General features: G+C 30.5%; 1 protein-coding gene across 1 annotated transcript in view; it reads right to left on the bottom strand.

Annotated features, from left to right (window-relative positions):
- LOC127183328 (MAM domain-containing glycosylphosphatidylinositol anchor protein 2) overlaps positions 1-17,500 on the bottom strand; it is a 274,658-nt gene that overhangs the window by 33,226 nt on the left and 223,932 nt on the right. The window contains exons 10-11 of the mRNA XM_051139299.1: positions 12,363-12,656; positions 2,800-3,069 (exon numbers count right to left, since the gene is read on the bottom strand). Coding sequence (XP_050995256.1) covers positions 2,800-3,069; positions 12,363-12,656 — 564 coding nt within the window. The remainder of the gene's footprint in view (positions 1-2,799; positions 3,070-12,362; positions 12,657-17,500) is intronic.

The following is a 17,500-nucleotide window of genomic DNA, read 5'->3' as shown; positions in this document are numbered from 1 at the left end:
GGCATTGGCAGGGTGTTGCTAAGCAGTTGCTAGGGTGTTCTGGGTATAGCAACACCCTAACAACTGCACTGCAACCAGGTACACCCAAGCAACCACCCAGAACACCTTAGCAACCTGGTTGCTAAGAGCAAACAGTAGCTAGTTGGTTGCAGTTGCTAGGGGATTCTGCTAGGTTGTTGGCAGGGTGTTGCTATGCAGTTGATAGGGTGTTCTGGACATAACAACACCCTAACAACACCCTAGCAACACCATAGCAACCACCCAGAACACCTTAGCAACCTTGCTGAAAAGATCAAACAGTTGCTAGTTGGGTGCACTTGCCAGAGGATTCAGGGTTGTTGGCATTGGCAGGGTGTTGCTAAGCAGTTGCTAGGGTGTTCTGGGTATAGCAACACCCTAACAACTGCACTGCAACCAGGTACACCCAAGCAACCACTCAGAACACCTTAGCAACCTGGTTGCAAAGATCAAACAGTAGCTAGTTGGTTGCAGTTGCTAGGGGATTCTGCTAGGTTGTTGGCAGGGTGTTGCTATGCAGTTGATAGGGTGTTCTGGGCATAACAACACCCTAGCAACACCATAGCAACCACCCAGAACACCTTAGCAACCTGGCTGAAAAGATCAAACAGTTGCTAGTTGGTTGCACTTGCCAGAGGATTCAGGGTTGTTGCAACACCATTGGCAGGGTGTTGCTATGCAGTTTCTAGGGTGTTCTGGGCATAGCAACACCTTAACAACTGCATACCAACCTAGTACACCCTAGCAACCACCCAGAACACCTTAGCAAGCTGGCTGAAAAGATCAAACAGCTGCTAGTTGGTTGCAGTTGCTAGGGGATTCTGGGTTGTTGGCAGGGTGTTGCAATGCAGTTGCTAGAGTGTTCTGGACATAGCAACACCATAGCAACTGCATAGCAACCAAGTACACCTTAGCAACCTGGCTGAAAAGATCAACCAGTTGTCAGTTGGTTGCAGTTGCTAAGAGAATCTATGTTGTTTCTAGGATTTTCTGGGCATAGCAACTGCATAGCGACACATTAGCAACTGTATAGCAACAACCATAGCAACCATCCAGACAGACAATCCTGTCATCATTCACTCATCATTCTGTCAGATGAACTGAATGAATGTCTTTCCGTGCAGTGCTCTACAGTGATGTGAAGTACTATGACAGAGGAGAGTGAATAACATCTGAAAGTCACTGAGGTTTGAAACAACATATGGACTAGTAAATGATAACAGAAACAATCCCTTTAAGAAAACCAATTCATCTATCAGCTGATCTTCAGCATCTGCTGGGATCAGGAACACAGTTCCACGTGGACTCGTGGATAATACTGAAAACGCCACTCGGTTGTGTAGTTAAACGCTAATCTCTACAGTCCCATTCCACCAATTATTTTGCCATTTATGAAGGGAACGCCATCTGGAAGACTTGATTTACTCAGAAACAAGAAACAAAACATTCACAAACACACAGAACAACAGGAAACTTGTCATTATTTTAAACAACATCTATCTATCTATCCTAACCCTTTTAACTGTAATGTCATAGTAACTCAACTAGTATCTCGCAGCAGACTAGAAATCATCTTGCAACCACCTAGCAACCATTCAGAACACCCTAGCAACCATTCAGAAAAAAACTTTTCATACCAACACCCTAGAAACCACCTGGTTGTTCTGGGAGGTCACTAGCGTGTTGCTATGCAGTTCCTAGGGTGTTGTGGGCATAGCAACATCCTACCAACTGCACAGAAACACCCCAGCAACTACCCGGCTATTCTGGACAGTTACTAGGGTGTTGCCATGCAGTTTTCAACTGAGTCTGGGACATTGCTAGGGTGTAGCTATGCAGTCGCTAGGATGCTCTGGGCATAGGTTCATGTCACCACCTAAAAAGGCCAAGAAACTGCATATCAACCACCCACAATACCCTAGCAAACTCCTGGTTGCTTTGGGTGATTGCTAGGGTGTTGCTATGCAGTTGCTAGGGTGTTCTGGGCATAGCAACATCCTACCTACTGCACAGAAACACCCTAGCAACTACCCAACTGTTCTGGATAGTTGCTAGGGTGTTGCCATGCGTTTTTCAGTTGATTCTGGGTTGTTGCTAGGGTGTTGCTATGCAGTTTAATCTAGTGTGCTCTGAGCATACTAACTGCAAAGCAACACCCTAGCAACCACATAATAAGATTGTAGCTGCCACACTGCAACCTCTCACAACACCCGAAAAACCACATAGCAACCACAAAGGCCACCCTAGCAACCACATCATAGCAACACCCTAATAACCCATCATCCCCTAGAAATTCCATAGCAACACAGCAATGACCCAGAATCCCCTAGCAACACCTTGACAAAAACCTGAATTCTCTTGTAACTTATAGTAACACCCTAACAACCACCCAGGTGTTCTGCATGGTTGCTATCCAGTTTCTAGGGTGCTCTGGACATAGTAGCTGCATAGCAACACCTTAGCAACAGCCCAGAATCCCCTAACAACTGCATAGCATAACCCTAACAACCACCCAGGTGTCTATGTAGTTCTTATCCAGTTGCTAGGGTATTCTGGGCTTAGTAACTGCATAGCAACATCTTAGCAACAACCCGAATTCCCTTGCAACTGCATAGCAACACCCTAGCAACATCTATCTTTCTAATAATCCATCTGTCTACATTATCTATCCTTCAATCATATCGTTCAGTAAACCAGTTGTCCGTCATCGCAAGTCCCGCCCACTCAACGATGGTCAAATGGTGATGTAGTGGGTGTGGTGTGGAGTGGGCGGAGTCTCACCGGTCACCAGGAAGGTGCAGCGTCCGGGCCCCGCCTGGTTGATGATGTCACAGGTGTACTCGCCGTAGCCCTCCCGCGCCAGGTTGCGTATGGTGTAATCAGTGTCGTCGCGTGAGTCGAAGGTCCCGGCGTGCAGCAGCCGCGAGCCCAGCCTCCACTCGTAGCGCAGCACACGGGACGGATGAGCACGCAGAACTCGGCAGTTCATGGACACCTGCCGACCCAAACCCTGCCGCACCTCCTGCCACACCGGCTCCACCGCTGGAGGATCTGAGACACGGACAGAGAGAAAATCATTACTGGAGCTGACACACAGCACATAATAACACCACAGTAAAGGAAAACATTGACCTCAAACATGGAAAAACACTGAGGATCCACTGGTATAGTACACTATATAAGGTGTCCTTGAATAAAATGAAAATGAAATAAAAGCTGCATTATACATAAAAACAGTCAAATGTCACCATTACTGCTTAGCTTGGCTTGAGAAACTGGAAATCCAACTAAAAATACAATAAAACAAAATAAATAAATAAATAAATAAACATAGCTGTTTTATACATACAAACTGTCAAACACCAGCATTACTGCTTATTTTGGTTTGAGAAACTGTAAATCCAACAAAAAATAAATGAAAAATAAAATAAAATAAAATTTATATCAAGTGAACTAATCAGTATGAAACTGGAAATCCAAATAAAAAATTAAATAAAACCAAATAAAACCAAATAAAAGCTGATTTAAACATACAAACTGTTAATCATCAGCATTACTGCCTATTTTGGTTTGAGAAACTGTAAATCCAACCAAAAGAAAAATGAAAAATATATAAAATAAAAGAGAATAAAATAAAAGAGAATAAAATAAAATAAAATAAAATAAAATTCATATCAAGTTACCCATTTAGTATGAAACTGGAAATCCAACTAAAATTTTTTATAAAATAAAATAAATAAATAAATAAATAAATAAATAAAATTCATATCAAGAGAACTTATCAGTATGAAACTGGAATTTCAAATAAAAAAAAAATTATAAAATAAAATAAGATAAAATAAAATAAAACAAAATAAAAGCTGTATTAAACATACAAACTTGTCAAACATCAGCATTACTGCTTATTTTGGTTAGAGAAACTGGACATCCATCAAAAAATAAAATAAAACAAAATATGTACATATAAAAATAAATAAAATAAAATAAATAAAAGCAGTATTATACATACAAACTGTCAAACATCAGCATTACAGCTTATTTGAAACTCTAAATCCAACTAAAAATAAAATAAAACAAAACAAAAAATACTAAACTAAAATAAAACAAACTAAACTAAAATAAAATAAAAATAAATTAAAAAAGCTAACAATAATTTAAAATAAAGCTGATGATCATGCATTAATGTCTATTTTTGCATTAATTAAATGTATATAGCTCTATTATATACAGTATAAATATATTATTTACTATTATTCACTATTAATATATTATATTATTTACTGCATAAATATATAACAGTACTTATATATTTACTTTTATGCAAAACAGCTTGCACCGAAAGTGTGCATTTTATCGTTGTAAAATGCTTCAAAGGAAATGTGCTTCATTTTATCTGAACGCTGATAAACTCAAATGAAAACATCGGATCATTCATATCAATGAACGAATCAGTATAAAACCAAAAAGTCAAAACAAGCACTCAACCTCAAACGACTAATAGACTGATAACATAAAATATAATAAAAATGTTATAAAATATAAATAAATAAATAAAATAGCTGTATTATTCATATAAACTGTAAAGCAAAGACACAAAACAGCTGATATCTAAAAAAGTCAAGATGAATGCAGTGAAGCTGCATGGAAAATAAAATAAAAGCTGTAATAAATAAAACAAACTAAACTAAATGCACATGTGCATTCAATGATAATCCACTGGAAGTAATACACTACATAAGGTAAACTATTGCCAACATACTAGGATGAAGACTTGACTGAAAATGCAAAATAAAATAAACAAGATCTAAACGCATGCACAGATGCACACATTGAGGATCCAATGTAAACAGTGGAATCTTTAGGGAGCCTTAAGTACACAGCTTCACACTGACTGCAGGAGAAAGCCTCCAAATAACATTTTTCATTTCAAACGGCTGAAATTAATTTGCGCGTATAAGTGCAGAGCCACATAAAGGCGGTTTAAGCAGCGCTGGAGGACGGATGAACACGGAGCTCTTAATCTGAGAGGTCGAGCTGATCCTCCTCCTGCCGCACTCCATCCTGAAGAAACGGCACATTTTAATGAGCGCCGGGTGCGAGAGGCTAAACGAAACACATCTGAGATCATCTCAAACACACACACACACACACACACAGAGAGCTAAAACAAACGCTGCGAGAGCGAGAACAGAACGAGGAAGAGCTGCAGAAGTGAGTCAGACGATGACAAACGCACATGTGGGAGTTCTCCGTCTGCATGGAATCAAAGAGCTGTGTTTGCTTCCGGATGAAACAACACACAAGGACGAGGCTTTTACAGGAAAGGCTTTTGCTGCATTAGAGCCGTACGCTGCGGCTAATAACGCTCCGGTGTGTTCCTTCTCTTACTAAATTGAAGCAAATGCGGTTCGATCTGACAGACTCTCATCTCTCTGGAACACGCAGTCGTTTAATGGAGCCGCTTTTAATGTCAGCGCTGATGTTTCTCCAAACACACAAACAGTTCCTGAGCGGCAGATCAACAGAGGAACCGTGTTTGTTAATGACACGTGAATGAATTTCAGCAGAAACATCTACAGCAGCTTTACTGAGACTGAAAAACTGACGTTATTAGACGTAACCAGGTGTGATTCACAATGAAAAACACAATCAGAAGGACAAATCATTTAGTAAATCAGCCGTTCCAACCCTTTTTAATCATCTTCTCCCGATCCAAATTAAATGTGTATTTTGTGTGCAAAAAAGGATCATTTATTTATTTATGGTTTGGTTTCTTTTTTTTTTTTTTTTAAACTGAAATAAAGGTGAAATTATTTCATAAATAAATAAAACTATAACTATTAAAAACTGTTTTTGGTAATTGAATTGAAGCTAAAAAATATATCTAAATAGTAGATTAAAAACGAACATAAAAACTTGTACATTTTTAAAAACTTTTTAAACATATTTGGGTACTAAAGAAATACATTTTTTATAATCAGAATTTGATTATGATGATAAAAATAATTAAAAGCTTTTAGAAATATGTTGATTTTTTTTCAAAGAGTAAACCTGCTTGAGCAAATTAAATCAGAATATAGAAATTTAAAGGACAAATATTTATTTCTTTAATAAAAATAAATATTTAAAGTTATTTAGAAATATTAAAAATAAGAAAAAAGCACACACATAAAATTATTTAAAATAACAAATGAAATCTGAGATAAAAATGAAAGCTAATAGATACTATTATATAATACTACACTTCTCATAAAATAAAACATCAAAATGTTCATAGGATGTGATGTTCTTCACTAAAAATAAATTAAAGAAACACACATAACAAAATAACTAAAACTAAAATTTATTCTGAAAATCTAGAAATGCAAGCTAAATAAAAAGAAATACTATAACACTAAAAAAGCAAAAATGAAAGCTGAAAAATATATAAATGCAAGATCATTCAAAAATAATTTTAAAATGTATGAATACGAGTATGAATACTCCAAAAAATAAACATCAAATAAAATAAATAAAATAATAAATAAATAAATAAATAAAAATAAAAAAAAGTTCCTAAAAACCACATTTCAAAGAGTAAAACAATCTAAAATGAATATGAAAACTGGAAATATTAAAATACAACGTAATTCAAAATATTTATGAATATAATACTAAATTAAATAAAAAAAAAATATATATATTTTTTTCAAAGAGTAAAGCTTGAGCAAATGATATTAGGACATATACGTTCAAAGGAAAAATATTGTTTTTTTTTCAATAAAAATAAAGCCATTTAGAAATATAAAAAAGGAAAAAATAATAATACAAATAATTAAAATAAAGAAAAATGACTTGAAAATGAGTTAAAATAGCTAAAATGAAATGTGAGATAAAAATGAAAGCTAATTAAAATATTAAGAAATACTATTATATAATATCACACTTATATGTTCATAGGATATGATGTTGTTTTTCACTAAGAATAAATTAAAGCTATTAAGAAATATATAAAAAATAAGAAAATAATAAAAATGACAAACACACATAACAAAAACAAAAAATAAATATAAATGCAAAATAATTCAAATACTATAATACTACATAAAATAAAATAAAATAAAATATATTATTATACTATTTTCAAATAACTGGGAATATTAAAATGCAGGCTAATTCAGAACATTAACAAATACCATAACACCAAATAAAAGAAAATAATAAACTGAAATATTATCCCTCTTTTCACAGAGTGACACATCAGAGCGTTGTGATCGTTCGTCATCAGCACGTGTGTGTTTGGAGGATTTGTGCTGTTGTTGTGTACAGGAGCTGCTCTGATATAAATCAGCGGCTCTGGATGTTTACTGGACTCACACATTATGATCTTTGCGCTCAGGTCGATATCGTCCCGCAGAAACGAGGCTTTTAAGATTTCAGTCCAGATTTACAGCACCGCAGCCAATGAAGGAATCGTATTGATGTCTGATGTCAGATGCAGGAGGAGAAATGATTCAAACAACCTCCACTGCCGTTCATCAGCGGCTCTCTGACAGCTGTCAATCAATCAATCAATCAATCAATCAATCAATCAAGACACGATCTAGTGCTGTGAGGATCCTCAAAAGAAAATGCACACGCTTTTTCCCAAACACATCAAAGATGCTGAAGTGCTGAAGTGACTCAATGACTGACTAATGCTTCAGAACCAGAGGAGACTGAAAAACACCACGGGCAAAAACTACAGCACTTAACTAGCAGTACGTCAGTGCAGCCGTGTGTTTACACAACTAACACCACTAACACAAACTTAATAAAGCGCTGCACATCAGAAACTGTCCTAAACTGCTCCATAGAGTAGTTTTAACTAATTAAATATACAACTATTAAAAATCATTTTCAGTCACTGAAATGAAGATGAATTAAAATCTAAATATAGATATTAAAAACTAAATTTGTGATGTCTTAAACTAAAACTGAAATAAATGAATTAAATAAAATAAGGCAAATCGTTTTAGTTCTGTTAATAAAAACTACAAGATTTAAAATGGTTTTTGGTAACTAAAATACAGATAAAATACAGTATTAGTTAAAAAACTTAATTAAATGAAAATTAGAAATATTTCTTTAGAAGCAAAATGAAATATGTTTAAAGTTGAAGCATTAAAATTAGTAAAACTAAAACTGAAACACAAATAAATTAAGGCTTATAAATATTAGTGGTTATATCACAAATGCTAGAATATTAGAAATAATAGATAAATATTAGAAGTCGAAGTACTAAAATAATTAAAACTTAAATAAATAAATAAATAAATAAATAAATATAAAGTATTTTATAAATATTTTTTTTTGGTAAGTTGTTTTGGTAACTAAAAACTTTTATTCAAAAATAGGAATTTTACCTTGAAATAAATATGCTTTGGTTAAAGTACTACAATTACAAACAAATACAAACAAATAAAACAAATGAAACAAATAAATTTAAGCTTATAAATATTAGAGGTTATTATGCAAATGTTCGAATATTAGAAATATTAGATAAATATTATAAGTTGATGTACTAAAATGATTAAATTAAAACTGAAATAAAAAGTTAATATAGAAATGTAAATAAATAAATAAACAATAAATAAATAAACAGTAAATAAATAAATAAATAAATAAATAAATAAATAAATAAATAAATAAATAAATAAATAAATAAATAAATAAATAAAGACTGTGTTTTAATTTTGTTAAAATTGTTTTCAGTAACTTAAAACCTCTGGGAATAAGAATTTTACCTTAAAATAAAATGCTTAAGTTGAAGTACTAAAATTACTAAAATGAAATATGTTTAAAGTTGAAGCATTAAAATTAGTAAAACTAAAACTAAAACACAAATAATTTTAAGCTTATAAATATTAGTGTTAGATTGTTAGAATGTTAGAATATTAGAAATATTAGATAAATATTAGAAGCTGAAGGACTAAAATAATTAAATTAAAACTGAAAAAAAAGTATATAGATATATATATATATATTGAGAGAGAGAGAAACTTAAATAAACAAATAAATAAATAAAGACAGTGTTTTCGTTTTGTTAAAATTGTTTTCAGTAACTAAAAACGTATTAAAAAGTAGGATTTTTACCTTGAAATAAATATTCTTAGGTTGAATTACTAATATTACTAAAACTAAAACTGAAACACTAATAAACTAAATATTATAAATATTAGAGGTTATATTACAAATGCTAGAATATTAGAAATATTAGATAAATATTAGAAGCAGAAGCACTAAAATAATTAAAATAGAAATAAAATGTAATAAATAAATAAATAAATACAGTATTTTACTTTTCTTTTCTTAAAATTGCTTTCAGTAACTAAAAACGTTAATTAAAAATGAGGACCTTTACCTTGAAATAAATATGCTTAGGTTGAATTACTAATATTACTAAAACTAAAATATTAGAGGTTATATTACAAATGTTAGAATATTAGAAATATTAGAGAAATATTAGAAGCTAGAATATTAAAATTCTTAAAATTAAAACTGAAATAAAAAAGTAATATATAAATGAATAAATGACTAAATAAATAAATAAATAAATAAATAAATAAAGAGATTGCATGTTTTAGTTTTGTTAAAATTGTTTTCAGTAACTAAAAACTTTCATTAAAAATTTACTAAAAAATTTAAGGAATTTTACCTTGAAATAAATATGCTTAGGTTGAAGTATTAAAATTACTAACACTAAAACAAATAATTTTAAGCCTTTAAATATTAGGGGTTACATTACAAATGTTAGAATATTAGACATATTAGATAAATATTTAAGAAGCTGGAATTTTATAATTTAGAATTTTAGATAATTTTAGAAGCTACTAAAATTATTAAAATTAAAACTGAAAGAAAGAAAGAAAAAAAAAGAAAGAAAAAGAAAGAAAGAAAGAAAGAAAGAAAGAAAGAAAGTGTTTTAGTTCAAATAGTTCTCAGTAACTAAAAACTTTTATTAAAGATGAGGAATTTTACCTTGAAATAAATATGCTTAAGTTGAAGTACTAAAATTACTAAAACTAAAACTGAAAAATTAATTTAAGCTTATAAATATTAGAGGTTAAATTACAAATGTTAGAATATTATAAATATTAGATAAATATTAAAAGCTGAAGTTCTAAAAGCACTAAATAGAAAATGTTGCCAAGAAATAAATATGCTTAGGTTGATGTACTAAAAATACTAACACTAAAAGACGTAAAATATGTTTATCAAACCCGAAAAATCACAAGATGACCAGATTCATTGACCAGCTTGTTCTGGTAAAAGCATCAAACTTGAGCACATATATTTATAAGAAATTAAGGGAAGAAACACTAGAGAATCTAAAACATCAGAATTGAAGAATCAGTGATAAATTGCAGTATTTAATATTCAATACAAAACACATAAAAAAGACCTCCTGGACTGAGAATCTCCAGAAAAAAATCAAACAAACCCCAGCAGAGTTGTGTGTCTCAGCAGCATGAGGAGAACAGCAGATGTTGTGAGCGTATGTGATGCATTAACACGTCCGGCGCGAGACAGGAAAGTCATTCTCTCGTGGCGTTCACACGTCCTCCTCACCGGCGCGGCGGAGACGCTTTATCTCTCGGCGTGAATTCACGCCGTCCTCCAGCACACGACACTTCCCTCAACATCTCAACCCTTCACACAAATCTGAATGAGTTTAAGCGTGCATACAGTACATACTGACCAACTAACCAACGCATTACTCCTGTCAGACAGAGGAACGGCGTCTGTCACACTCTCAGCTCCTCGACAGGAAAGAACAGTACGAGTTCTTGAACGCACTTCTCAAACGCAACAAAAACAGAAAGGACCTGTGTGACTCATGAATTGGTTTCATTTTCAAGTTATAATGGATGTGATTATGTGCGGCATCTGGAGATTCATTCACAGCGATTCATAACGCAGCTCAAAAAACACACTGGTAACGATTCACTAACCTGGAACGGTTTGACCAACCTTTATTTGAGGAAAAAAAAAAGCGCATTGAACTACTTCACATGACGTCTTAAAAATGACGCAATGGCAGGTGTTCACCTTCTCAGTGTGTAAATGCATGCGTCAAATCTATTTATTGATCATATTACGCACTGATTTTAGACCCTAAATGGAGCAACACAGAAATGCAATGCTTTAAAAAGGGTTTAACCATGATGACAGTATAAAAACACAGTGCAGAAATATATTTTAAAACACATTTTAGCTAAAATATTTTTGGGATTATTTTTTATATTTTATTAAATTTATTTAAACATATATATCGTTGTGGCATATGGGTATGTGGGATTTTATTCAAATGTGAATATATTTTCTTGGACTGAAATATATGGAGGGAAAATATATTTTTACATGCTTTTTAAAATATTTTATTTTTTAAATATGTAAATATTTTATAAAAAAACATTTAAAAAAATCAAATACTAATAATAATTTTAGCAAAAGTATTTTTATCTCTTTTCTAATAAAATAAACATATTTAAAACACAAATACAAATAATATTCATAGAAAATATATTTACATAAATTAAAAAAATGAAACATTTTTTTTAGCTTTTTTATTAAAAATATATTTGAAAATATTTATATTTTATTTATAGGGCATACATGCTTTTAAAAACATTTTTTATTTATTTATTTTTGTATATATTGAAATAAATATATTTTTAAAACTGTTTTTTATTTTTTAAACCATATTTAAATAACAAAGGCAAATAATATATGCATAAATATTATGTAAAATATATTTACATAAATATATGTTGATACATATTTTAGCCAAATTATTTTTTAACTTTTTTTTAAATTATTATTTAAAAATACATTTGAAAATATACATTTTTTGCCATATGGCAACAACATGCTTTCATACATGCTTTTAAACATATATTTTTATTTATTTATTTTTTGTATATTTTTTATATTTAAACCATTTTATATATTTAAACCTTTTTTTGCCATATGGGTATTTTCACACATGGTACAAAAAAAAAAAAAAAAAAAAAATCGCAATTTTCACATGCTTTTAAAAATGCTTTTATTTTTAAAACATATTTAAAAACGAAGCTAAATAATACATTCACTTAAATATGTTCTGAAACATATTTGAGCAAATATATTTTTGGCATATTTTTAAAAATAGTTAAAAAATATATATATATATATATATATATATATATATATATATATTTTTTTTTTTTTTTGCTGTACAAGTCTCAAGTAAGTGTATTTGTTTCAAGAGTTTTTTCGATTTTTAACTGTAAAATAAGACATAAATAATGATTAAGAACATGATTTTTCGCTGTGGCACTTACACAGCACGATGAGCTCGATGACGGCCTCTCTGGGTTTGACGTTGAAGCCGTTGTACTGGCTGGTCTGGCAGCGGTAGGATCCGCTCATCTCGCGCGACACGTTGACGACGCGCAGGACGCCGTCGTAGCTCTCCGTCTGCATGCTGCCGTCCGGCATCGGCGCCTCCTTATCCGCCCGCGACCACAGGATGATGGGCTTGGGTTTCCCTGAAACAAGGCACTCCAGCTCCACCGTCTCGCCCTCCCGCACCGCCATGGGAGACTTGCCCCGCGGCACGGTCAGGTTCGGAGGAACTAAGAAAGAGAAAAACAGAGGAGGGACTGATATGGGGCTCTAGAAAGGCAGCAGACGGGGCCGCGGAGGACCGTCATCGCGTGAGTCTGTGTGTGTTTATGAGCCGAACGCGGCCACGGAAAAAACTAATGAGCCAGTGATGGAGAACAAGTCCAACAAACCACATCAGAAACAACAGCAGTAAACAATTCCACAACAGAACTTACAATAAACAGCCCACACTTCACACTTCACACTTCACAACTCCACACTTTCAGAACTGATCACATGAGTGTCTCCAGTTTCTATACAAACACCTTCTGACTACAAGTGATGCTTATAGGGAGGGCAAATATATTTTAAATGCTTTTATAAATGTGTTTTTTTTTAAAAATGCATTTTTAATATATATATTTTTTTCTAATTATTTTAGTATTTTTATTTTATCATCATCATTATTATTATTATTTTTTTTTTTTTTTAAATCGCATTTTAATTTTTTATTCTAATCTCAAATAATGAAACCATTTTCTATGTTGCCTTGGTGTCTACCTGAAATAAAATAGGTTTACGCTTTTTATATTTTAATTTTTTAATTTTTATTATTTACATTTTATCTCAAATAATAATGTTTTTATGTTGCCTCAGTTGCCATTTTAACATTTTTTTGTATTGTATTACTTTTTTTTATTTTAATCTCATTCTTTTATGCTGCTTTGGTGTCTACCTGAAATAAAATAAGCTTTAGCTTTTTGTATTTTATTTATTTATCATTTTGTTTGTTTTATCTCAAATAATCATGATGTTTTTATGTCGACTTTGTATCTAGCTGAAATAAAATTTTAAAAAGTTTAAGATTTGTATATTAGAATATATATTTTTAAAATTAATTAAGTATTATTTATTTTATTTATTTATTTATTTTTTACATTTAATCTCAAACAATGATGTTTTTATCTCAAATAAAAATAATATAAAATAATAAAAAAACCAATAAAATAAAATAAGTTTTATAGGCCTTTTATATTTAGTTTCAGTTTTTCTTATATTTTATTTCAATAATGGTATTTATTTATTTTTGCAGTACGGATCTCAAGTAAATGTATTTTTTTTTTTTTAAGAATTGCTAGATTTTTAATAGGAAAATAAGACCTTAATACTCATTAAGAACAGGAGGTATTTATTTTTTTATTTTTATTATTTATTTTTAAATGTTAAGTTATTTGTTTTTGTTGTTTTTAATTAAGTTTACATTTTTAATTGAGATAAATCTTTATTTGAAATTAAATTATTAATTTATTAATATTTTATTTTTCAAAACTGTTTTATGTTTACTAGGCAACCAGCTAAAATAAGTTTTTATTTTATTTTATTTTATTTTATTTTATTTTATTTTATTTTATTTTATTTTATTTTATTTTATTTTATTTTATTTTAAAGAATGAAAAACAGATGAAGACTGAATCTCTGATGATAATAAAAACAGGGTTTTTGTGCAGCCACTGTGTATTAATAATGCATGTTATTCCAGGCCATTATCAGAAACAGAAAACACTGTAATGAAAAGCTGTTACTGTAATGGAGACGTGTTGAACAGCAGTGCATTAGACAGCGCTCGTCCTGCAAACACTAGAGATGCTGCTCGAGTCTTTAACCTCCATAACAACACACAAACCTCCTTCACTTCATGACTCGTTCTGGATAAAAACCAAAGCTTCGTTTGAGCCTAACAATGCCCTTTATGATGCAAATATTTCAAATAATTAAATTTATTTTATTTTAAATAATAAAGTGTTTTTAGGTTGCCATGACAACTAGCTGAAATAAAATAACTTTTTGTATTGTATTTATTTTTTATTTAAAAAAAATCTATATTTTTAAAAAAATAAAATAAGTCTAAGTGCTTTAATATTTTATTTTAGATATAAAAGAAATATGTATTTTATTTATTTTCACTTTATTTTTTTAAATTATTTTTATATTACCTAATAAGTTTAAGTACTGCAATATTTTATTTTATAAACTCAGTCTTTATTTTAGTTATTTATTTCATAATTATTTTTATAATTTATTTTAAATGAAGAAAATTATTTTTATATTACCTAGCTGAAATAAAATAAGCTTACGTTTTTATATTTTATTTATTTTTATTAAAAAAATGTAAAACATATTTTTTGACATAAAATAAGTCTAAGTGCTTTAATTTTTTTATTTTAGCTATAAAAGCACTATTTATTTTAGTTAATTACTTTTAATTATCTTTATAATTTATTTCAAATGAAGAAAATTATTTTTATATTAACTAGCTGAAATAAAAGAAGTCTAAGTGCTTTAATAGCTGAAATAAAACACGCTTAAGTTTTTATATTTTATTTTTGATTTTAAAGAATTAAAAATATATATATTTTTAAATAATATGTCTAAGCGCTTTATTATTTTATTTTAGTTATAAAAGCAGTATTTATTTTATTTATTTATTTTCACTTATTTTTATATTTTATTTAAAATGGAGAAAATTATTTTTATTTTAACGAGCTGAAAATTTTATCTTCTTATTTTAGTTCATCTTGATTTTCTTATGATCTTGTTTACTTACTAGTCAAAGTCTTTTCAAGCTTTTGTAAAGTTTTCAGACTCGTCAGTGCTGAGTTTCTTTCAGCTGAAGGTCTCGTCTGACGGATTGGAATTAAATCATCTCCCGCTGTCTTTTATACTATCGTTTCTATCGGAATAAACACAGTAAATTGTAGAAATCCTTCAGCTGTCGCCGTACGTGAGGAGATGAAAGTGCCGCGCGTCTGACGAGACAAAAATAAATAAATAAAGCACCAGAGTTCTCGGAGACGAGGGGGAAATGACATCACGTCTGCGTCGCCATGGCAACACATCAGCCCATCACTGTCAGCGCGAGTCTGTTCGCCGTCACACAGAATCTCATCAAAACACTTCACACACACCTCAGAGAGAGATATATATATATATATATATATATATCTGAGTTAAGAAAACCACATCTGCATTATTTTCATGACCGTCAAAATACCATTAACTGAAGGGAAAACAAACAAACACATTCTTATTACACTACCACCATGCAGAACAATATAATGTTTTTTAGAATTTCGATTCACAAATCGCTAAGCATTATGATTTTCAGTAATTAAGGTAATGCAGATTATTTGTTATATAAATATATATATATATATATATATATATATATAAACTAAAAAACAACTAAAAACTAAAAATAAATAAAATAATAATAATACAAAAAAAAAGTATAGCCATTTTTTTTTCAATTACAAGAATACTATAAAATAATAAGAAAATAAGAAAATGACTGCCATGGGAATGTTGGGATATTTGGAATAAATGTGTTTAATTGCATATTTGCACAATGAAATAAAATACAATAAAGTACGAAAAAATTGTTTGGTCTGAACCAGGAGAGAAATCTTTTGTTTGATTGTTTGTTCGTTCCTTCGCACGTTTGTTTGCACGTTTGTTCACACGTTTGTTCGTTTATATTTATTTATTATTATTTTTTAACAAAATAAATGAAGAAAATTACTGCCATGGGAATGTTGTGATATTTGGGATAAATGTGCTTAATTGCCATGAAAACGCAAAACTTAAAAAATGCAAAATAAAATAAAATAAAATAATAAAATAAAATAAAATAAAATAAAATAAAATAAAATAAAAATAAAATAAAATAAAATAAAATAAAATAAAATAAAATAAAATAAAATAAATAAAATACAAAAAAAGGTCTGGTCTGAATCAGGAGAGAAATCTTTTTATTATTATTATTATTATTATTATTATTATTATTATTATTATTATTATTATTATTATTATTATTATTTTATTTTATTATTATTATTTTTATTTTTATTTTATTTTTTTTTAGCAAAATAAATGAAAATTACTGCCAAGGGAATGTTGGGATATTTGGGATGAATGTGCTTAATTGCCATTGAAATGCAAAACTTAAAAAATGCAAATATAAAATAATTAATAAATAAAAAAAAATATATTAAAAATAATGAAATAAAATATATATATTTATTTATTTTTTACAAATTTAATTTTTACACAGAAAAAAAAATTAAGAAAATTAATGCCATGGGAATGTTGTGATATTTGGGATAAATGTGATATAAAAAAAAAAAAGATTCACTTTCCTTACTTTCCTTATTGGCTAAAATAAAATAAAATAAAATACGAAAAAGTGGAGTGGTCTGAATCAGGAGAGAAATCTGCACAGATCAAGCAGCGTTTACAAGCCAAAACAGCTCTAAACAAATATGTGGCTGGATTTTGATGTGAGAGACAAACAGGAGATGGACTTCTTCAGCTGTTTGGACTCTCATTCTGACGGCACCCATTCGCTGCAGAGAATCCATTAGTGAGACAGTGATGGAATGACACGTTTCTACAAATCTGTTCGGCAAATTTTAATTTTTTTCAGCTGTAAATGACTGTAAATCTACTCATTTAAGGTCTGATGGACGGTGTATTTTCCCGACAGAAGCCTCATCCGATCATCTGAGCGTGTGAGCTCGGCTCCGGATCATTAAGCGCTTCCTTTGTTTCACCGCAGCAGATAAACGAGGTGAAATTGAAAGCAGAGAGAACTAATAGTTTGGATTTGGCGTTTGATAAAGCCAGGAGTCACGGTAAAGGACGAAGCGAGCGCGAGCTTGATTGAACGCGTATGTGAGGCTCTGGCCGTCCTCCCGAGTCCTCATTATCACGGCACATTGAAATGTAAAGACTAATGCAAAGATTAATTGCTCGGCGGCAGATAGAAGCGTCCATCTCTCTCTCCGTCTCTCGCGCTACGGCTTCATTAACGCAG

This window comes from Labeo rohita, chromosome 20, assembly GCF_022985175.1.
Source record: "Labeo rohita strain BAU-BD-2019 chromosome 20, IGBB_LRoh.1.0, whole genome shotgun sequence".
Lineage (NCBI taxonomy): Eukaryota > Metazoa > Chordata > Actinopteri > Cypriniformes > Cyprinidae > Labeo > Labeo rohita.
Note: the sequence above shows the minus strand (reverse complement) of the source record. Positions and strands in the feature narration are given on the sequence as shown.